This window comes from Hoplias malabaricus, chromosome X2 (assembly GCF_029633855.1).
Source record: "Hoplias malabaricus isolate fHopMal1 chromosome X2, fHopMal1.hap1, whole genome shotgun sequence".
Lineage (NCBI taxonomy): Eukaryota > Metazoa > Chordata > Actinopteri > Characiformes > Erythrinidae > Hoplias > Hoplias malabaricus.
Genome location: NC_089819.1, coordinates 5,622,218 through 5,646,404, shown reverse-complemented (window position 1 = coordinate 5,646,404; position 24,187 = coordinate 5,622,218). Strand labels below are relative to the sequence as shown.

At 37.6% G+C, this 24,187-nt stretch overlaps 1 protein-coding gene across 3 annotated transcripts; it reads left to right on the top strand.

The window, feature by feature from the left end:
- The first annotated feature begins 145 nt into the window (after window positions 1–145).
- On the top strand, window positions 146–24,170 carry LOC136676433 (prominin-2-like). 3 transcript variants are annotated; one of them, XM_066653454.1, is made up of 25 exons: window positions 146–264; window positions 1,513–1,835; window positions 2,431–2,474; window positions 2,648–2,882; window positions 4,162–4,282; window positions 4,779–4,842; window positions 5,475–5,564; window positions 6,828–6,997; window positions 7,228–7,296; window positions 8,322–8,385; window positions 8,493–8,643; window positions 10,231–10,389; window positions 10,666–10,789; window positions 11,235–11,335; window positions 13,518–13,602; window positions 13,888–14,037; window positions 15,362–15,412; window positions 15,495–15,563; window positions 15,886–15,939; window positions 16,145–16,219; window positions 16,684–16,752; window positions 18,125–18,214; window positions 18,784–18,887; window positions 20,856–20,924; window positions 22,000–24,170. In XM_066653454.1, the coding sequence occupies exons 5-25, from the start codon at window positions 4,211–4,213 to the stop codon at window positions 22,037–22,039; spliced, it is 1,920 nt and encodes a 639-aa protein (XP_066509551.1). In that variant the 5' UTR covers window positions 146–264; window positions 1,513–1,835; window positions 2,431–2,474; window positions 2,648–2,882; window positions 4,162–4,210; the 3' UTR covers window positions 22,040–24,170. The 3 variants fall into 3 exon arrangements, with proteins under 3 accessions (XP_066509551.1, XP_066509549.1, XP_066509550.1); XM_066653452.1 differs by lacking the exon at window positions 22,000–24,170 and having other exon boundaries at window positions 20,856–21,990; XM_066653453.1 differs by lacking the exon at window positions 22,000–24,170 and having other exon boundaries at window positions 173–264; window positions 1,529–1,835; window positions 20,856–21,990.
- The last annotated feature ends 17 nt before the right edge of the window (window positions 24,171–24,187 follow it).

Genomic DNA, 24,187 nt, shown 5'->3' with positions numbered 1-24,187 from the left:
CTTCTTGAACACATCAGTATTAGAAGGCGAGTCTGGATATGGGCGTAGTTGGATATAGGCGGAGTTAGACGTGGGCAGAGTTGGATGTCCAACTCCACCTTCATACAGGCTGCAGCGAGACATACTTGTCATTACATTACTACAGCTACATTTAGATGAGCAGCAAAAACAGGTTTAATTGTTGTGTTCGCTCAGCAGAACACTAGACACAAAAACTTTTCAACACTCATGAGAACTACACATTAACTCCTCTATAGTGAAAAGGTAAGGCTAGACCCTTTATTACATCGTAATCGTAATTAATAAACAATGAAACAAATGGAGTATATTCACAGCATTTCTACTGACAATTTATACAACTACTGTAGTCCAAAGCAATGTATTTAATGCAGTGTAATTTACTTTAAAAGGATCTCCTGTAGTGTATGTCAGAACAAATGTTTCTCAGTCGTCAAACAAGTTGCCCTTTGTATTTTGTTATTTGTTGTATTTTATGTTGTTGTATAATTAATATGTAATATTGATTATTCAATTTGGGCGGCACGGTGGCCCAACAGGTAGTGTCGCAGTCACACAGCTCCAGGGGCCTGGAGGTTGTGGGTTCGATTCCAGCTCCGGGTGACTGTCTGTGAGGAGTTGGTGTGTTCTCCCCGTGTCCGCGTGGGTTTCCTCCGGGTGCTCCGGTTTCCTCCCACAGTCCAAAAACACACGTTGCAGGTGGATTGGCGACTCGAAAGTGTCCGTAGGTGTGAGTGAATGTGTGTGTGCCTGTGTTGCCCTGTGAAGGACTGGTGTCCCCTCCAGGGTGTATTCCCGCCTTGCGCCCGATGATTCCAGGTAGGCTCTGGACCCCCCGCGACCCTAAATTGGATAAGCGGTTACAGATAATGGATGGATGGATGGATGGATTATTTAATTAATAATAATTAAGAAAATTGAAAACATTTTTTTCCTCCCATATATATTTTCATTCTTTTTTCCCCATATATGAAGTTTTTATCAAAATATGTTTTGGTATTTACATGGTTTCAAAAACATTCTTGTTGCAATATTTTGTACAATTCAGAGAACTCATATGTCATTATGTTATAATTATTTACGATTCTGCAAATTATTGTGGGAAAACACAATCTACTTTCCTTGTTTTTTCAGTATCAGATACAATTTATGATTAAAAACAATTTACAAAGCTGAAATATTCATATAACATAAGCAACAATTTGGAGGGCCCTGGTCAAATTTCATGTTTTTATTGATTTGTAGAGAACACCTTTCAGTGTTAAACTCAGCATACTGAAAAAATAGTGATGACACAGCCAAAAGCATGTCATCACAAAATGTGAGTGAGTGCTGTTTCAGGACAGGTTTGTTACAAGATGGGATCAGTTCCTATTTAAAATAATAGATTACATGTTATATATAAATTAGATAAATTTTTCTATAACAATTCCTTTAATGTTGTGAATAGTTTGGAGGCCAGCAGATCTGTGAAACCCTATCTGTTAAATTTAGGGTCCTCTCCTGGTAGGACCTCTCTGGACCTGTCACGATGCTTTCTGGAAGCTGTAAGATGGCACTGGACCTCACTGGACAGGTCAAGACGCTCACTGTAAGCTGTGGCAGAGTGTTGGTTTTGCTGTGGCTGCTCACAGTGCCGAGTGCAGCGCTGACTGACTGCCCCCTGGATGAAGCTGACCCTCAGTATCAACTGAACAGTCCAGAGTCCAATCAGTCCACAGTCACAATTGTCCAGAGCGTAGCTGGATCTCTGGAGCCTCTCTATAACTTTGCTCGAGTTTTCCTTCAATCTGTACAACCGTTTGGACTTCCATTAGGTAAGCTTATGTGGTTAATATTGATTAATGTATTTTCAGTGCAGTTCAAACAAAAGCAACAACAATGATATATATATATATATATATATATATATAATTTATAATTTATCAGTTCAAATTATCCACTTAGATGTAATGTGTAGTTTTACAATTACAGAATATAGTCCACTCTGTGCTGTTACAAGAAGATCAGACATAGCAGTGCTGCTAGAGTTGTGTCCACTCCTTGTCTAATCTGTTAGACACAAATACTCTGTTGCTGCACAATTTGTGTTGGTTATACTTTAGCAGTGCTCATGGGATGTTGTTGGATAGTTTTGGTTGGTGGATATTTCTCAGTCCTGCAGTGACACTGAAACCTGTTTGGAAACCTCCAGTTGATGTAAATTTATCAAATAAAACACAGGCAATTAATCACGATTACAATTAAATTATATTTTTTGTTTGATAGTGTTAGTTTGGGCAAAAATGACATAAGTCCTCAGTATTAAAGAACTGCATTGTAATATCCATACCTTCCTACAGTATTGCTGCCAAATATGTTAAAGTTTTGCAGAATTTAATAAGTGAATTTTAATTCTGTAATAAATTTCAGATACTGCATCCCAAGTACTTGCAAAAGAAGCTCCACCCGCAGAGGTAAAACATGAGTTCATTTCCTGATAAACTGGTTTAAGATTAGAACTTAGTTCTACTGAACCTATTCTGCTCATACAATTTAGTTTCAGACATCCTATATATATATAATGCATTTAAAATATGATCCAGTGTACATTTTAATGAAAGAAGTATTGTGTTTTTTCTAATTACAGGTGTTGGTTACATTATCTGTCTGATTCTCACTATTATTTACATAGTGGTCATCCCTGTATTCGGTATAGTGCTTGTATGGCAACACTTTCATTATAAAAGTATCCCAAAAGAGAATCAGATATCATCATCATCTTCACCCGCACCATCATCATCATCATCATCATCATCACCACCATGGCACAAGAACAACATAATTGTGATTACATGCCTATCTGTTGTGGTCATCTTACTGCTGTAAGTAAGAATTTGCAGTGATGTGCTGAGATCGTTATTTTGATAAATTACTTTTATGACCTTTAACACATGTTCTTATTCACAGCAATTTTCAGCTTCTTTCATGTTACAAATATATCGTTGGGAATCTTGTCTGAGAACTCATTGATATATATGGTATTCTCAAATGGCAATGAAATATTGGTCTGCTGTGTGAATGATATTATACTTATACCACATTATACTACACATTCAGCCACAGTATACTCATTCATTCATTGTCTGTAACCAAGTATCCGGTTGCGGTGGGTCCGGAGCCCACCCGGAATCACTGGGCGCAAGGCGGGAACACACCCCCTGGAGGTTCGCAGGGTGACACTCACTCACACATTCACTCACACATTCACACCTATGGACATTTTTGAGTCGCCAATCCACCTACCAACATGTGATTTTGGACTGTGGGAGGAAACCCACGAGGACATGGAAACCCAACACTCCTCACAGAACCCACAACCTCCAGGTCCCTAGAGCTGTGTTACTGCAGCACTACCTGCTGCACCACCGTGCTGCCCCCACATTATACTGCTGGCTGTATTTCATGTTTATCATCAGTGCTTTCAGAACACTAAACATCAGCATGGGTTTAAAGGTGATTTTCACTGTAGAGCCACAAACATTTAGTACCATAACACTGAAACTGTGCTTTTTTCTGTTGACCATCACTTGTTGAAGCTTCAGTATCTATACACCAGGACTTAATGCTAATGGTACTTAAGAGTGATTTGCCAGAGTTTGTAGCATAAGTCAAAAAATACATAGTAAATTCTTAAAATTTCCAGGAGAAGCTAAAGACCCCAAGCACTATAACATCACCAGAAAGTATACCTGGATGGCATTTAGAATGGAATATTATTGTGTCAATTGCTATTTTTAGGATTATTAGTTTGTAATCAATTGTAAATCTGGCATAAATTATTTAAAAAGCTAAATCTCTCTGCATTTGGATTTGATTTGTTTCTCCAGTTTGCTAGCTAGCCACCTGAAAGAAATTTTAGACACATACTGAATCCCTCTTTATGTAAGATAAGTGTTAAGTTACCTAGTGAGGGATCAATCAGGGATTATGTACAAAACCTATTTTGATCATGTCAACACTCCATGTGAGGGACACACTCTCTGGAAAATAAATTGGGTCGTTCAGGGACTACAGAGCAATTTGGTTCTTTACCTAAAGTGAGATGCATTGTGTGTGTGTGTGTTTGTGTGTGTGTGTGTGTGTTGTCTTTTTCTTCTGCAGCACTGGTGTAATTTTGACCTTCACCACCAACAACCGGATACATCAAAATATGAGTCCAAATCTGTCACAGATCAGCATGGACCTTGAGGTTCTTAAGAATACCATTAGCGCTGTCCCACAGGTACAAACGCAGTTCACACATACAGACACACACACACCAACTTGGACCTATCCTCTGTCCATTAAAGCTGTATTTAAAATAAATAAATAAATAAATGCATTTTAAAAGCTGTGGTTGAAGTTTTCAGCATCCTAAGGGGCTCAGTGACCATGAAAATAAATTAAATAACAATAAAACATTCTTATGAAAACTACTAATGCAGGTTTGTCATGCCTACATTAGAAAGGCCAGGTCTAAGGTGGATTTTTTTCATGACAATGCATTTTCCAAATATAATCTCTATCCTGTAGAAAACAAAATGGTACTCCTACATACATTTTTACTTCGACTGAAATTATGACCAACAGTAAACTTATTTAAAGCTGTTTTTGTTTTTCTGTAATACCTACAGAAATGTGAAAATTGATAAAGTGTTACATAGAAATACTATGATTCTAACTGTAGTTCTATCACTGAGTGAAATTTATTATCTGACCAGTAACAATTTCCTTAACAGAAAGTGGACTTCATCGTTGAGCAATTCTCCACTTTCAAAAGTGAACTTACAAAGGAGCTATGGCGTAAGTAAAAGTTTATTAGCAGGTTTGATTTATTAATAAATCAGATTTTATTTCATTTAGGAAAGATTACAAGCAGCAAATTTTTGAAAAATCTTTAAAATATTTTTGCAAGGTTTTGGTGGAATTTTAATAATGGAGAAAATTTTAGTAATATGGATGGGCTGTTATGAAAATGTGAATCAAAATTTTAGCATGGAGGTAAATAAAAGCAGTTTTAACAAGTATTTTAGTGTGGGTTTTCATAATAGAATCCTGCATCTAAAACATCTGGAGTTTTAGTTCACTTAATTTAGTGCTAAAATTAAAATAGTTTTGTTTAATTTGTTAATTTTTCACATCCACTTCTAACAAAGTGGTAAAGGTGGAAATATGCTATTTTTTGCACTGACATATACTTAAGTATATTCATCAAAACTAAAAAAAATAAGAAGTTGCTTGAGCAACATGGTTATGACACAATGGGAAAGGGCCTAGGATGAATCCCTGTGGAACACGTGGTGAGTGCTGAATTAGAAAAGTTGGCAACAAATACATCAAAAAAAAAAAATACATTCTTTATGAACAGCATCAAAAGGCATTTTTAGTGCTTTACTTCTTGTTGCAAGCTAACAGATATCTGTTTTGGTCTCCAGAAACCGGGAATTTAATTGGGAAAAAAATCCTCTCTTCTCTAGAATCTCAGGTCAGCACCGTCTTGCTGAATTTGCATCGCACAATTCGAGGTATGTTTATATTTACATTGTAACTGGTAATAAGTTCCATTCCATGCCTGTGTTTTAATACTTCAGAATGTGTAATTACTGTCCACACTCCAATGGCAGAACATTTGGCACTGAAAAAAAAGAAGTTGCTTGTTTGGCCAACTTTGTTTTATTAGCAGCATATGCCATGTTCACACTACACAATTTTAGTATGATTTAGTACATTTGTTGACTGCTTTTGGAACTTGCTGGCAAAATAGTCAGGTCAGAGTTAAATTAGAGTTTGCTTGGCGATGGATCAATTGCTATGTTTGAACTATTGAAAGACACTATCCAAGAGCTCACCAAGTGATTGCTGATGCTTTGCATATGCTCGAAAAATATCTAGCAGGTTTAATGTCTAGACCTGTTGATGACTCTCACTCCAGTAGTGCAAAAATGTGACTGGCAGTGAGTGCTACAGCCAGTGGGAAGACGAGGGGGTGATTGTTTATTTCACTGTGTACTTGTATATAGCTGAAATAACAATAAAGAGTCTTGAATTTAAATTTGAAAAATAATGCAATTTCTGTTAGAATACATATGCATACAACACAGGCAGTATGCACATGCAGAGACAGTAATACTATGTACTCTCACTTAAATTAGTACAAGTACAACTAATATTGCTCATTTCTGGGCATTTGGGAAACACATTTCTCATGTGTTTTTCTGATTAAAAAACATATGAAATTTAGACACAAATTGCATTGGGCTCCTTCTGGTGGAAGATCATTTGTGAAACCATCGTTGATCATCATTTAGTGTGCAAACAAAAAACACTTCAGTACCCCTGATTAGAAAAAAAAGATGTGTATTGTGTAAGTATAGTGATCTGACGACTTTGAAACTCATAGTGTGTACATGGCATTAGAGGCTAGCTGCAAGACCTGATATTAGTATCCATTATTAAAGGCAATGTGCATAACCATCATGTCTGAATAATTATACATCCTTGACAGAGTAGGCATGATTCACCCCACTGAACTGGCGAATTGGCTTTTCACTCACTCACTCACTCACATACTCACTCACTCACACACAATTAACGAAATTCTGGGGCACTGGTGGTGTTTTGGATCAATGACACTGTTTGTCCATGTACTTGTTATGTACAGTTCAGCTACCAAATCATTATTTGACCAGGCCTTTCCTTCCTTTACAAAATTCATAACATTCACTGATTCAGTCACATGGGCACTGTAATATATTACAAAGATTTTTATTTGGCTGGTGTGCCCACAGATGCTACTGAAGCACTGCGCCTCCTACAGGAGGTGAATGACACAAGGGTTAAATTGCAGACCACTTACGGGGAGTTACAAACGCAGCTGAGCGATATGAAAAAACAACTGGACAGACTCAACACCACCCTGAATACCACTGGTCTGGAGACCGATGCTGATTATACCTTGGTATAAAAATGCCCTATGAACTTTCACTATTTTTCTTAATTCTAATATTTTTGATATTTTGCTTGTCAAATTGCAGTTAGAGTAATTAAGTGTGTTTATATGCTATTTTGCATTAATTATTCAAGAAAAATCTTATTTGTTGTGTATGCCATTCCTGTACTGCCATCATGCAATTTTAGAGCTCTACTTACTTTCATACAATACATACAATAATTTTAAATTCATTGTAGATACCCAGTGTGGATACTGAGATACAACAATTAAACTTCATATCCGAATTTAATGGCACGGAACAGCAGGTGGGTCAGTAATGTTGTTTAATTAGTCATTTCATTTATTAGGCAATACAAAATTCTACTATTTCTGGCAATTTTATTTGCAAAAACTACTCCTTAATTTCAGCCACTGCCAATTCAACCCATTAGCTAGGACTCCTTCAATCATGCATCACACTAACGAACTGGGAGAGTGGAGGGTAGCACATGCTTCCTGCAAGACACAAGACACCCCTTTCTGAACTGCTGATAACAACTTAATTTAAACTCAAATTGCTTGAAGGAGAAAACCAATTACCCAGTTGTTATGTCAGCTAACATTGGCTAACATTGCCTAGCATTGCGATGAGTAAAGCCAGATATGCACAGTGTAATTTTTAACCTAGTGTTAAGCCTGATATGATTGTAGAAAAACTTCAGGATCGGTCTGAATTTTAGCTCAATCAGCTGACATTTGATATGCAGTGTGAGAGGGGAAGTAATGCTGATTAACTGCCCAAACAAGCTCAGAGTGAGCAGTTGGAGGACTTGACGGATTTTTGACAAGTAAGGAATGTCTGTCACTTAACTTGCAATTAAGCAGTCTCACAAGCCAGTTTTTCAACATCTTGTCTCCTGTTCTCTATGCAAATGGAAATTCCTATTGTACATCTTCCCGGCCACCTTGCGTCACTTCTGTCATCTCATATATTTCATGGAATTTCTGCACATCGCATGGCAGAAGTTAACAAACACTTCCTCAACATTTCTGTTCAATAGGGCACCATAGTCTACTGAACTGTGCTTCTTGTTTTTAACCAACTCTACCTAGAGGCTGTCTTTTCCCTGCAGTGAGAGCACCCACATTGCAGCATGTTAGACTAACTTGTGTTGTATGAGCAAAGGCTATGTCCATACAAAACGAATCAGTCAAATGTGCAGTGTGTGTTATCACCAAAGAGCAAGATTTCCAAAAATATTACAGTGTGGCTTAATTCGGGGGGTCTCAGAGCAGAGCAGAGAGAGTGAGAGACGAGGTGTATTTCAGCTGGTCTTATTCATCTCTTCAGGTTACAACATTATTTTTCTCCATTCCTGATGTCTGCACAAATCTGACCACACCATATATAGAAGGTATGTGGGTCAAAAGTCATGTTTATCTGAAATTCTGTTTTTTTTTTTTTTTTTTGGCTGTATAGTTTTGAGAAGCTAATAAAATTAATTTCTCTTTACATTTATAGACATGTTATTGGACCTTAACGAATCCCAGGTCATATTTAGAAACTACAGCAAGCGGCTGCCCTCTCTGAACTCCTTTTCGGATGCAGTTTCAAACCTCCATGAGTTGTTTGTAGAATCCAAGGAAGATATTAATTACTATGATTACATCAGGTGATTATCTGATTTACACATTTTCAGATGTAGATCACATATAGTGTGCAGCAAGACATTCTCTGAAATGTAGTGTGTAGTTGATGCCACTACACTGTGATGGACTGGAACCCCGTCCAAGGTGTGTTCCTACCTTGTGCCCTGTGATTTCTGGTGGGCCCTGTACCCACTGCTACCTTGACCTGGATAAGTGGTTGCAGACAATGAGTAAATTAATGTTTGTAATTTTTAATTTAATGAGCTTATCAGGGATTGTAGTAATACTCAAGTTTTGTCACTAAATTTTGACTGGAACTAATAGATCACAAATCACAAATTCTTTCCACTGTATCTTCTAGACAGACACCAGAATTAGTTCTTCCTTTTGTTAGGCCCGGAGGAGCTGAACTGAACTTTGATTATCCACCAAGACAATTAAGAAGTGACAGATTAAATCATGATTAACTGTAGAACAAACTGAAAATTTTAGGATAGTTGACAGTTTTGTTCAGTTGTGAGAAGTGGAAAATACAAACAGCTAAAAATTTACTGAAGAATATAATGCTTATCGAAAGATACACATTACTCAATACTGAAAGGTATGCTAATGTCTGTTTCGTGTCAGGTACGAGGGACGAACTTGACTGAGGCGGACGCATACGCTAATAACACAGACTTTATTATAGAACAAACTAACAAACAAAGACAGGAATACTAGATAAGGAAACACACAACACGACTTGGCTAGGGAAAGGAAACGGGTATGGACACCGATACACGAAACAGTACAAAGAACAATGAACAATGAACGCCAACCAGGAAGTGAGGGAAAGGGACTTAAATACCAGAACAAACTAGACACACCTGACACAGATAACGAGGGTAAAGAAGGCGGAACAGAGGCGGGACAAGGCGGAGAAATGGACAATGACAGACAAACAGAGCCACATGGCAGGGGAAAACAAACAGGAAAGGGCCAGGATGTGACATTTCGTGTTTCGAGTGAATGGTAAAAAAAATATTCATGTAAAACAATGTTGGCTTATCATTTATTCATTCATTGTCTGTAACCGCTTATCCAGTTCAGAGTCATGGTGGGACCAGAGTCTACCTGGAATCATTGGGCACAAGGTGGGAATACACCCTGGAGGGGGCGCCAGCCCTTCACAGGGCAACACACACACATTCACACCTACGGACACTGTTGAGTTGCCAATCCACCTACCAACGTGTGTTTTGGTGTATGGGAGTAAACCGGAGCACCCGGAGAAAACCCACACGGACACAGGGAGAACACACCAACTCCTCATACAGTCACCCGAACCCACAACCTCCAAGTCCCAAGAGCTGTGTGACTGCGACACTACCTGCTGCACCACCGTGCCGCCCCTTATCATTTACATACTATGAAAATACCACTGCTGTTCTGACAGGAATGAATATCTTACACGCTTGACCAAGATTGACATCTATGGCCTGAACTCAAAGCCCAGCTGTAACCGTCAATGATACAGTATAAGAATATAAAAGATTCTATGTAGTAAATGATAAAGTTGATAAATATTTAAGGAAATATAAAATGAAATCTCTGTCTGCTGCCTCCTGTAGGTGGTCAGTTGCTGCATTCTTCTGCATCCTGATCCTGATCATAACGTTGCTGATGTTGACTGGACTGGTTATTGGAGCATCGGTGGTCATTTCTCCCACAGTCTACCCTTTTCACCTGCAGGACCATCTGAGACTGACTGCTGTTTACCTCCTCTATGTGTGAGTAAAGCAGAATATGTAGCTTAGCTGAAGATACTTAGACCCTTAACTCTAACTTATGGTCTCTTCTAAAATGAAAGCACACATCAAGTGTTTAACGTTAGGCATTTGTTTAATATTGATGCTTATATACTACTTCACATCTCATTTAACTTCCAATGAACACTCACTTCAATGTAGACATAAATATTGGGTCATATCATAGCAATTATTATTTCTTCTTTAGAGATGGGACAGGCATGTGTTACATATTAATGAGTCTTGTTTTCTGTTCAGTGGTTCAGGGATGATATTTGTTTTTTCCTGGCTCTTCATGATCATGGTTTTCATCAACATGTTTTTTGGAGGCAACACCGATGCACTGGTCTGCAGGAGTTGGACTAGTGGGGAGATGTTTGAGGTAAACACAATTCTAGAAGTATCTAAAATGTTCATGTAGCTTATGTAGTTTCCAAACACTGTGTCCACTCACTGTCCTCTCTGTTAGACACACCTCCCTTGCTGGTCCACCTTATAGATGTAAAGTCAGAGACAGTAACTTATCTGTTGCTGCACAGATGTGTTGGTTGTCCTCTAGTCCTTCATCAGTGGACACTGAACGCTGCCCACCAGATGCTGCTGGCTAGATATTTTTGGTTGGTGGACTATTCTCAGTCCAGCAGTGACACTGAGGACTTTAAAAGCCCTGCTGTGTCAGATCCACTTGCACTAGTACAGCACACACTAAGACTTCCGTAATTGCAGTGCTGAGAATGATCTACTAAAGAAGAAATACCAGCTGAGTGAATCCTTAAGCTCAGGTCCAGCTGCCCCATATTGTGTATGATAATGTGTTCTCTTTCCAGTTCTTGGACAAGCAAGATATATTCAGCAGTCAGAATGGGAGTGGTTACCAGACACAAGACAGTGAAAAGAATGTGACCATCAAGTCCTTCGATATATACGAGTGAGTAATGTTTAAAGACTTGAATGGACACAGTTCATTAAAAAAAAAGTCTTAACACAGGTGAATATTTGTAATAAATCCAGTACTCACTACATAGAAACTAATGCACACAAGCTGCTAATACAGTCTGGTGTTCACCTAATAATATACATTCATTCATTGTCTGAAACGGCGTATCCAGTTCAGGATCATGGTGGGTATGGAGCCTACCCAGAACCAGTCCTTCGCACGATGACATACACTCACACATTCACTCACACCTATGGGCACTTTCGAATAGGCAATCCACCTACCAACGTGTGTTTTTGGACCATGGGAGGAAACCGGAGCATCCGGAGGAAACCCACGCAGAGAACACACCAAACTCCTCGCAGTCAGTCACCTCGAGTTGTGTGACTGCGACACTACCTGCTGTGCCACTGTGCTGCCCATTAATAATAACCACCTCCCATGTAATAGTTTCATTTGCTAATTTGATCATTTCAGGTGCTCAGTTGATGATATCTACTGCTCATCTGACTGTTTCTGGTGGTCAGTCACAGTTTTTCTCAGTCACTTTGGAGCATTTCTCAGCTCAGAATTGCATTTCTCAAAATGACTTGTTCAAACTCCACATCGTCTAGTTACATGTGCACATGCTTTGGTTAATCATGCAGATGATGTTGTACAACCGTCTGCTCTTTTTACATTACCAGTTGCTTTTATCATGTTTATCAGAATGTATTAGACTGGTCCTTTGTTGAACGGTTCAACCCACAAAATATCCAGGCACTAGTTCATTGCTTAAGTCAGTAAATCAGAAATGTTCATCCAGTTCTCATGAGTTGTGAAGCCTATTTTTACATTTCTGTATAATTCTGACATTTTTGGTAAATGTCTGTTGAACTGATGAGTAGCTCTCAGGTAAATAATGACTTTCAGTGATAAAGGAGAGTGTTTATCCACCAGTTCTCTAAAATAGCTCAGAGGTGCATCTCATCAACTGCCAAACATATACAGGCAGAGCAGAAGACAGTGTTACAATTTCTTCAGACAGTGTTCTGAAGAACAATGAAATAACCTGGGTCCACAGCCCAAAATAAGTAAGAGGACAGCCACATATTCATATGACCCTGCTGGCTGCTATGGATGCAGCGTGTGAGGGCATCACAACTGATGCCTACTGAGGCTGGATAAGACATTCAAAAAGATTTGTTTCATGCTGCATTGCAATGGAAGATATCAGCTGTGTTGATGAGAATCTGTGGCCCAACATATAGGAGTGTCAGGAGGTCCAGAAAGACTCCTGTTGAATCCCCTATGCAGCTCTATATATACAGCTCTGCCTAAAGGGACATGCTGACATTACAGATTTTTTTTTATTTTTATCATTTGTGCTAAACATCCCTGAACTGGACAAGAGGTTACAGACAATGAATGAATGAATGAATTTGTGCTAAACAGTTTTGTTCTTCCCTTCTGAATTGTAATGACATGGTTTGTCATTGACCAAGAGTAAAGAGCATAAATGTGAATCTGGTCCAATCTCTTTCACTAAATTCCCCACACACAGTAATGAAACTTTGTATTGTTTATATGCACCTCACAGTAAAAATGCAGCCTTGTGCATTTTCAGTGTAGAATTCTGTGCACATTGTGGCTAAACATTTTGACTGTCCTGTTCATAATCAATGACACAAAGTCTTGTCATTCTGATGTCACTGATATGTTCATTGACATAAAAACTTCATTTTGGGACATGAAATAAGGATTTTGAGCAAGTTTCAGGGATTTGCTAGTAATCCAGGGTGGGGTGCTGTTTGTACAAATGCACATAAAGTTGTGCAAATACAAATGATGATAAGAGAAGTGCTCCAAAGCGACTGAGAAAAACTGTAATAGTATGTAAGACATAATGGTATCTGGAACTCTCTTGACTGTAAATGGTGCCCACTTAATATTCGGTACTCACTGATCAGTATCTGGTGCAGATCGGATAGTATCTGGTACTCACCTTATCGTATCTCACGCTTACCTGATTGTATGTGGTACTCAATGTCAGGTACTCACTCAAAACAGGCTGGTGCACACTTGATTTGTATCTACTGCTCACTTTATAGTATTTGGTGCTCACCTGATATTATTTGGTGCTCACCTGATATTATTTGGTGCTTACAAGTTGCTATGTCTTACTCTGCCTCAGGGGTTGCCTAACAGGAAGATCCATGTTCTACAGCATGCATATGGACGAGTTCTTTAATATGAATGAGTTCCTTAATGTTTCCATGGTAATGCACCCATTTAATTACTTACTAGGTGAATGTCTAAGTGTCATTTCTTCTTTATATGGTGATCAGGTGAAAATGTCACTTTCTTTCTTTTCCCCTTAAATGTGTGTTTTGAGGAAATGACACTATAGAGTACTTAAGAAATTATGGTGGTGTAATTGTTACAGATGCAACAGCGTGTAGCTTAATGTCAACATGTTATTTGTTGTTATTTAGCTATTATTAGTTATTATGGCTCTATATGTTTTTACAGTGTAAAATATAACTATGCTATATGTCTTCCAGTATCTGAATGGAGTTAACAACAGCCTAAATTCTCTGAGTGTTGACCTGTCCAATATAACTCTTCCTTTGGAGAACATCAGAGACACTGTGGTGAAATTTCGGGACTTCAGCAACCTTGACCAAATCAGATACAGTGATTTCAGAACTCTGGTATTGTCTTTTAACTTTGGATTGGTGTTTTTTTAACATGTTTTAAAGGAGTATTGAGACATTTTCTTCAGTAATTTTTATTTACATTATGAAACAGCCACTACACTGACACCTAGTGGTCTGGATGCATTAGAAATTCTGTACTAAATATATTATAAACATGGTGACACCCTGACGGGGGACCTGGTCTTTGGAGCATAAACTGGTTTACTCTTTTCATAAACATTGTTTGCTATGTTTAAGTCCTTTATTTAAGAAAATTTATGATTGTGGGGAAATGCAGTTCTCTGTGATTTGTTTATATTCAGAATCTCCACATGTTGTATGGTGGAATGATATGTTTGAGGTAAAAAAATGTTTGTACATGGCTAAAATTAAACTTTTCTGTAAGTTTATTTTCCACATTTGAATGATCTGATAAATATAAAGCAAGAATAGAGCATTATCCTCTTTTTTTGTTCATGATTTTCAAAGATTGTCTCCATTGTCTAAAAATCTCCATATGCCTTTACACTGCCGTGAGCAAAGTGAGAGAGAAAGCCTAGCATCTTCGTTCTTATTAGCCGTTTACCAAGACTGGGGCTTCATAAAAATATTAGACCAGTTCAAAGCACACAGAAAGACCTGACAGTTAGCAGCTAGTGATGGGACATCCTCAGAATTAAAAAAATAAAAGCTTTTTTGATTAATTTCACCTTTAAGTATGAAATATCCTGCAAATATTATGGCAATATAAAATAGTTATTTGCTAAATGTTTGAGTAAACAATATAGGGTGGTTTCCAAGACAGAGATTAAGCCTGGACTAAACTTAGTTCCCTGAGAAACTACACCTGTATGTCAGAAAGTATCTAAGCACCTGTAAAGAAAAACACTTTTCTGACACTAATTACTTCAAGAGTCATGAAAGAGGTGCCACATTCCATTGGCATATTTAAAATATTTGCTTATTTAAGGCCTTATTTCTTGAAACAAGTATGAAGAAGACACTTGAAGACACTTAAAATAAAAGAATCATATATTGTAATTTCTTACAATATACTTGTCATGTTGAGATTTTGCCTAGGTTCAAGTTGCGAACAATTTTGTATTGTAAATGTGGTTGAATGCAATCAAATATTCCAGGATTTGTCATGGACAAGGATTAAGTAAGGTATATGGTTTGTCACCATTTAGTCCAGACGTAGGCTTAGTCAGACTCTTGGAACACGCAGTGTATGTTTGCATTTATATGCCATTTATATGCAGATTTTGATGGGCAGTATATGTGTGATATGGCTTTAGATCAATATTTTAACCTGGAGTGTAATTGTTTTTCCCCTCAGCTGTCCACACCAATATTGAACATCGACTTGGACGCATTTGCAGCCCTGTTGGTGAGCAAAGAGCATAATCATTATAAAAGAGGTCTAGTGTATGACAGTCAAAAAACTTAGTTTGTTTGTGTTTTATTTACAGGCAAATGGCACCATTAGCGCAAACCTCACAGAGCTGGCCCAACTTGTTCAACTGCAAGATTCATACAGAGTGAGTTTGTTCAGCACATATTTCTCAACTAGCCAGGTATTAGCAGCATCAATTATTGCACTGAACCTGTTTAAACAAAACCAGAACTGTTAATACCTGACCTATTTGGTATTTGTTTAGTTAAGCAGTACTTTACTGCTGTGCTTAAGCAGTGCTTTATTAATGACTGCTTTTTAATGATGACATCCTATTATAATAGAGCTCATTTACATATATCAATTCCAAAGACATACTAACCAAAGACATATTTGTATGTTATGTATTAACGAATTGTAGGAAGCGTGGAATGTAATTCATGAAATGTTTCTTTCTATCTCTCCAGCTCAATATGAATACCAGCATTGCGGCTCTAGAACACATCAGTCAGAATTATAAGGTATTTATTAAAATATACACACACTGGCCGCTACATTAGAACACACCCCTTTTATTTCCTCTCACTGGCCACTTTATAGAAGAACCCTCTCTCTATTCCCACTCAGCAGCACCTTTATTAGAAACACCTCATTATCCCGCCACACATCCACTTTATTGGAAACACCAACATGTGCTACTTAACCTTGTTCCTTACTTTTTTCTAGGTGGATGCAAACAACACTCTTGAGAACATCAGTGAAATCATGAATGAATTTCAGGCTTCTCTCATTGTTCAAGAAGTGAGTTGATACTTTAGGGATTACTGTAAAAAATTAATGTAAGCCAATCTATGGTTTTCTATAAATTCATTTAGAAAGTTTGTGATACTATAAATAAATTGACCATTAAAGAAATACTCAACATTTTCCCCCATTTTCCCCATCTCTACCTGAAGCATCTCTAGCCTATTGTCATTTGGTATTAATAATGAGATGTTTTCTTATTATCAATAAAACAACAAAAAACATATTGACCTAAAAGTCATCACTCAGTACAATGCTAGTCAACATGGGTGTCTATTAGCTAACATAACAGAACTTGGCTGTTTGTCTTCTCCAAGTCTGAGGAGCTCCCATGGCCTCACAAAGGGACCTGGGGAAAAAATGTATGTATTTATAGTAAACATTAATGGACAGATGGTGGCATGTACCCACTGGCACCTATATATATAGTGATGGAACATTGTTGTACTGTGTTTTTCCAGGTGACTGAATGTATGATGGAGAGGGCGACCAATTTACTGACCAAGTATTTTGACATTGTCAGATATGTAGTAAGTATCACGTACAAGCTTCAAATGTGTCTCAAAAGGTAGCCTAACCTTCACTGTATACAAATGTAATAATGTAGAGTGTTTAACAGAACAGCAGAGAATATGTCATTTCTGAAAGAGAATATGTTTATTTCTGAAATGTCAATGCACTTTTTGGGATTAATCAGTTTTTTTTATTATTATTTTTATTTATTAATTTATTAATCAGGTTTTTATTTTAAATCGATTTGAACTCTAGACATTTTTCTGACATCAATTTTTCCTAGCCCATCTATAACCAAAGTGCTAAATAAATCTTGACATTTTTAATGACAGTGCCACTGAATTTGCCATATAGGAAAAATAATAGACAAATCTTAGAGCACAGATAAATTAAACACAGTGCTGTTTAGTGCTAAAAGCAGCCATTTGTTGCGCATCATCATGGTGTTTATGGAAATCCGTGTTAGTCTTCATCCTCCCAGCTTGGTAGCTTTGTGAAATATGGAGGAGACATCGCTAGCGATGGTAATTGGATAGTGTAGATTGCAAACCCTGGTTTAAACTGTAGGCTGTAATCTCAGGTGCCTAATTGTTCGTTAATATATCTTTTGTGCTGTGTCAAAAAATTTAAGGGGCTTCTTGATGCATAAAAATAATTTTGGCTTCAGAGGGATGTTGATAAATATCTGTAGGACCATGCCAATACTGCAGCATGTGCTGTACCACTGTCTTGTGATTAAACATATGTAACATGATCTCAATCTGCTGTATGTTTTCATATAAGTTGGACCACAGACAATCATTATACACATTTCCTATACCCATATTACCTCCAGCACAAATGTAAAGAAGTAAATTTCAGACCCCAAACATGTCTCAGCTGATCAACTATATTTGGATAAAAAATAGTTGAGACTCAAACACAAAGAGATCATTTATAAAGTTGAGAAAGGCCAGTAAACATGTCCTGGAACTGTTATGAGCATCATGTGCTGTGTTACTGCTGTGTTTTTATTAGAACACAGTTTTAACTGTATGTCCTTTAAAGACTGGTCACAAAGCAATTCAATTGGTATTATCTCTGAAGCATGTGATCAGACAGATGGCCCTGTTTTATTGACACTTCTAAGAGATGTATTTTTTATATCTATTTTTATTTCTATTTTATATCTATTTTAGTTTTTAAAGAACATAGATTTGTCTATGTAGATACAAATATGAATCTAATATCAAAGATATCATCAGAACCAAAAAAAAAAAAAAGAAATTTGTGGTCAAACCAGACCCAGTACTGTTCACCTTTATGAGTGGAGTGTTGAATGTTTTAAAGGTTTTTGTGTGTGGGTTTTTTCTGAGGTGTGTTGTTTATGGTGTGTTTTGTGTGTTTTAGATCCTTAATAAAGCAATGGAGTGCAGCTGGCTACCTGTATCCCTTGACAACCTGTACGTTGCAGCATGCGACAACCTGATAGGACCGTGGGTGAGCAGACGTGAATGGATATTCGGTTCTAAACGTGTGGGCAGCTCTAGTGAATGAATTTTGCTGCCTGTCAAAGGTTGCCCTTTGTAAATATAGCTCTGTCATCTCCAGTTTAATGCCTTGTGCTGCTACAGCCATCTTTAAGTAAAAAAAAAACAAAAAACAAAAGTGGTTGGCAGCTCTGTGTACTGCCACACAGCTCCAGGATCTTGGGGTCTTGGGTTTCAACCCTGCCTCAGGTCTCTGTCTGTGAGGAGTTTTGTGTGTTCTCCGTGTGTCTGTGTGTGTTTTCTCCAGGTGGTTGTTTCTCCCTACAATGCCATAGGTCAGTTGGTGGATTGGCTGTGCGAAACTGTGCATGTGTTAGTGTGTGAGTCGCGCCCTGACCAGGGTGTGTTCATTCCATGAGACTGGTGATTCCAGATATGCTCCGGATCCATCAAAACTGATCTTATCAGGATGAAGCGGTTACATAACACGAATGAATGAATGAATGAATTAGAATAGATTAATATTTAAATATTGTAGGAATTTTATTGGATTCTCACTGTCTGTGTGTTTGTGTGTAGAATGCCTTCTGGCTGTGTTTGGGCTGGTGTTGTGCTTTCCTGGTTCCTGGTGTAATCTTCAGCATCCTCATAGCTCGACTGTGGCAGCCTCCAACAGTTGTGAAGTGAGTCCAAATATGACCAAAAGTATATGGACATTTTCTCATACAGAGGTTCTTCTGAAACGAAGTAATAATCAGGAATTTACAGCAATAACAGCTTCTTATTTTCTGGGAAAGCTTTAAACTGAATGTTGAAACATCACTGTGAAGATTCAATGCCATTCAGTCACCAGAGGATTTGTAAGGTCAGGTACTAATACTCAGAAGTTCTGGATCATAAACACCAAACTAACCAGTGTTATAAGTCCTCTTGACCTGCTGAATATAATTGCGCGGTCATGCTCTGTGTCAGGAGCTGATGAGATCTTTAAAAAGTCTCCCGGGCACTAGGGTCTGGAACAGTGGAACTGTGTTCTCTGTTGGCATGTCGTATGCCTTTAGGATGAGTCTGAGTGATGTTTATAATTCAGAACTAACCCTCTCATGGACGAACGCCATCTGATCGTCCAACAGTAGATTTTAACTGCAGATGAAATGTTGGATGAGAAAGTGTGCACACATGCATTGATGGTTACTCTGTTATTGTATTGTGTTATGTTTATATTGTAATTCCACAATTGCAGGAAGGAGCTGTTCCAGACGCCCAATTATGTCACTGAAGTTTTCTGCATTTACAGAAAATGAATGAATGTATTAATTATATTTTTGTATTCAAATACAGACCTTTGTTATGACCTGGTTTACCTGTGATTAAATCATATCAATATTATTACACTATAACTACACCACTATAATTATTAAAAAAATATACTTTGATACAAGTGCCAAATCAACATTTTTTCTGTTGGTCTTGATGTCAGAAATTAGAAAAACAAGAGTAAAGAGCAAGCCAAGTTTAGCCAGACTGCCATTAGCCATTAGCCATTGTCACAGGGGTATTTCTGGCATTTCAAAAACAGGAACGCCCAAAATACATACCTTGTCATTGCAAGGTCTGGAGAAGCTTTGGAGCTTTGGTCTTTGTTTACATGTGTTTTTTATTATGAGATTGTGTTGTATAGAAAATATGGAGGGCAGGTAATAAATGCAGAAATGAAATAATGAGCACAAAGTTCAGTTCATAATATACACCAGCATCATTGTTTTTCTTGTTCATTTTATTAAAAAAAATAATAATAATAGATGATCAACAAACAAAACCAAGAACATTTTGTTGATTTTAAAAATTACAGTTACATATTTATTCAATGTAACAGGTTAGAGGAAAACAAGTGAAGTTTAATGTGGCTGTGTGCAGCTATATGGAGTTTTATAAACACACTAACGCCACAAAATGTCTCCCCACCACAAAGACACACACTCATATGAAATGAGACAAATTCAGCAGTCCTCCTCTCTCTGTGAGATATAACACGTGTGTAAATGTTGCCGAGTTCTGAGCCGTGTTTGTTGAACTAACCAATGCTGAGCCGAGGCTCTGGCCAACGCACGTGGTGTCGTGCCAAACACAGCCCCAGAGACACACACAAACGGAGCATGTTCCTGTCTTATTTCCTATTGTTCAGACACGGTTTGTGCTGAAGAACCTATTGTTCTTTGGTTCCAGCCGGGAACTAATTTTTCTGGTTCGCGAACAAGTTTATGTTGGTGGAAACACACCAAACGGTTCAAATGTAGTTCACAAACTGGATTGTGAAATATGGCTGAACTAACAACAGACGGTGTAGTAGCGCCACCACAGTTCTCTCTGTGAAATACGGCTGAACTAACAGTTCCTACTCCCGCATGTATGTGTCAACATTAGGAGTCAGTCAGTCAGTAAGTGAAAATGCCTCTTCTAGTCCAGCAAATATAGTCAAAAAACATATTTTATCATCAAATTTGTCTTATAATTATGCATTTTCTGTTTACAAACTCAAATATAGAAAGGTAATTTTGCTCAAACTGTTCGTGCCCTAAGCTAATTTTCATATGAAATGGAAACCAAAAATAATTCATAATTGTCTGTTTCACGTGTGTGTTTTGAAACAGTAAAATGGATTTCCCCCACAAGACTGAAGTCAGCATCTACACTAGAATGGACGACCTCAAGGGTGTCAGGTATGGTCTCCTATTTCATCTCCAAACCAATTTCCATGACTTAATTTTCTAGGAGTTTTCTGAATGGATATGAATCATGACATTTATAACTGTAGGTAAATAGCTGCATCCAAACCACAAGCTATAATACAATATGTACTTCTTACAATACTGTGTTATTTTTGTAACGTGTAAATATATCTTTGATGACATAAATGGCCCTGGCATTTTAAATTTCTTTCCATCACATGTTCCAAAAAGCTGGAACAATGGTGAATTTTGGCCAATTTAGAAATATAATGAACGGCTCAAAACATCTTGAAGAATAAGTATAAGGAAAAAAAGAACACCTATGAATGCTGTAGTCTTTGTGAGCTTGTTTAGAATATGTGTCAGCGGAGAATCCAAACGTTAAATAATAACATTCCTCAACAGGTGATCATAAGGATTGATGGTAATTTCACCCTCTCTGGTACATGATCCCTTAAAAAGCATAAGGGAATATAAAATAATAGCTGTTGTGTTTTGTAGATTATCCAGGCTGTTACCAGCCTGAATTTTAAAAGCCAGAAACTGTCATGGAATTGATGTATATTAGTGCCGATGGTAAGGGTATCTTGCACATCTTTGAAGGCACCTTAACACTAAGATAATACACATTTTCTGCGATGCCCATTCTTATTTCAGCATAGCCGCACCAGGCCACATTCTGCGTGGTTGCTTAACTAGTGTGCGCAGATGCTAGATTGTCCTTCCTGGCATGTCAAATGCCTGATGAAGCTGTGCAGCTAAAGTTTTGAATAACAGAAGAATGGCCAAAATGGTGTTTCCAAAACTGCATCAACAATAATTTACTCAGCAAAATAAGCTAGTTAAGCGTCGTTAAAATGAGAGTTGACATAACAAGGTCGTAAACAAGTTCCGTTCTATTACAGCCGTCAAAGTACGGGTGACACAGAATTTGCAAATTGCAAATGAAACTAAAGTTTGTACCAGTTAATATGTGGTTTAGGACACCTTAAATCAGTAAGATTTGTAATTTATTTTTTTAATATAAATAAAATTAGGCTTTTATTTTGAAAAAAAAAAAAAACAGGAAGGATGGAAATGCCAAGAACGCCAGCATCTACAACTGATGAGCTGTGAGGAAGCTGATAAAGGCAAAGGAGAAAGCAGCACATGAAGAAACAAGAAAGCAAGGCAGCTTTAAATGATATACATTGTATAAGCCAATCACTTTCCAGGAAATCCATAGTGGTTTTGATTGTGATATTCTGTAATGTCATGTCTTTAATAATAAATTCTTGTAGCTGCTTCTTTTCTTAACTCCTAAAACTAATGAGTTGCAATACATCAGTGGTATTCTATTCATGTTCCTCTAGAGGGCAGCAGTGGCCTAGTTTTAATAGAAATACTGGACTATCTGGCCTTTTGTCCATTCGGTGCCTGTGTACATTTTCACTTTGAATACTCTGTCAGGACTTTATTTTCCCAGAGGACCATTTAAAATAAACTACAGTAGTCTGTAGTGTCTTTACCACCTGTGTTTGTGACTCTTTCCTGTAATGCTAATAAATCAATTATAGTTGAAGGCTGATTTCTTTTGTGTTATAATAATGCTATTATAACATGCAGATATGTTCAAAAGTCTAGACTATGCAGGTCTGAGGAAAGTCTTGAGTAAAGTATGAGCCTGAATACAGCTGTGAGTCAGTCAATGTTAATTCCAGCTGTTCAGCTAGGTGTCAGTCTACACCTATTCCAGGCTCAAAGAGTCATTTAAGGCCAGTTCTGAATTCCAGGGCATTTCCGACTTTTGGGTCAGTCAATTATGGGTGCAGTTTTGGGTCAGTCAATTATGGGTCCAGTTTTGAGTCAGTCAATTCTGAGTCCCGTTTTGAGTCAATTATTTCTGAATCCAGGTTCGAATCAATCAATTCTGAATCCAGTTTCGAGTCAATCAATTCTGAGTCCAGTTTTGAGTCAATCCATTGTGAATCCAGTTGAGTCAATCAATTCTGAGTCCAGTTTTGAGTCAATCAATTCTGAATCCAGTTTTGAGTCAATCAATTCTCAATCCAGTTGAGTCAGTCAATTCTTAGTCCAGTTTTGAGTCAGCCGATTATGTGTCCAGTTTTGAGTCAGTCATTTCTGAGTCCCATTTTGAGTCAATTATTTCTGAATCCAGTTTCGAGTCAATCAATTCTGAATCCAGTTTCGAGTCAATCAATTCTGAATCCACTTTTGAGTCAATCAATTCTGAGTCCAGTTTCGAGTCAATAAACTCTGAATTCAGTTGAGCCAGTCAATTCTTAGTCCAGTTTTGAGTCAATCAATTCTGAGTCCAGTTTTGAGTCAACAAATTCTGAATCCAGTTTTGAGTCAATAAATTCTGAGTCCAGTTTTGAGTCAGTCAATTCTGAGTCCAGTTTTGAGTCAATCAATTCTGAGTCCAGTTTTGAGTCAATCAATTCTGAGTCCAGTTTTGAGTCAACAAATTCTGAATCCAGTTTTGAGTCAATAAATTCTGAGTCCAGTTTTGAGTCAGTCAATTCTGAGTCCAGTTTTGAGTCAATCAATTCTGAGTCCAGTTTTGAGTCAATCAATTCTGAGTCCAGTTTTGAGTCAATCAATTCTGAGTCCAGTTTTGAGTCAATCAATTCTGAGTCCAGTTTTGAGTCAATCAATTCTCAATCCAGTTGAGTCAGTCAAATCTGAGTCCAGTTTTGAGTCAATCAATTCTGAGTCCAGTTTTGAGTCAATCAATTGTGAATCCAGTTTCAAGTCAATCAATTGTGAATTCAGTTTTGAATCAATCAATTGTGAATCCAGTTGAGTCAATCAATTCTGAGTCCAGTTTTGAGCCAATTAATTCTGAATCCAGTTTTGAGTCAATCAATTCTCAATCCAGTTGAGTCAGTCAATTCTTAGTCCAGTTTTGAGTCAGCCGATTATGTGTCCAGTTTTGAGTCAGTCATTTCTGAGTCCCATTTTGAGTCAATTATTTCTGAGTCCCATTTTGAGTCAATTATTTCTGAATCCAGTTTCGAGTCAATCAATTCTGAATCCAGTTTCGAGTCAATAAACTCTGAATTCAGTTGAGCCAGTCAATTCTTAGTCCAGTTTTGAGTCAACAAATTCTGAGTCCAGTTTTGAGTCAACAAATTCTGAGTCCAGTTTTGAGTCAACAAATTCTGAGTCCAGTTTTGAGTCAGTCAATTCTGAGTCCAGTTGAGTCAATCAATTCTGAGTCCAGTTTTGAGTCAGTCAGTTCTGAATCAAGT

Bases quoted from the DNA above. Each gene is read 5' to 3' on its own strand.
- LOC136676433 (XM_066653452.1), top strand. From the start codon at position 4,211: ATGAGTCCAAATCTGTCACAGATCAGCATGGACCTTGAGGTTCTTAAG. The intron at 4,843-5,474 runs GTAAGTAAAAGT...TTTGGTCTCCAG, and splicing joins ACTTACAAAGGAGCTATGGC to AAACCGGGAATTTAATTGGG. The intron at 7,297-8,321 runs GTGGGTCAGTAA...TCATCTCTTCAG, and splicing joins TTAATGGCACGGAACAGCAG to GTTACAACATTATTTTTCTC.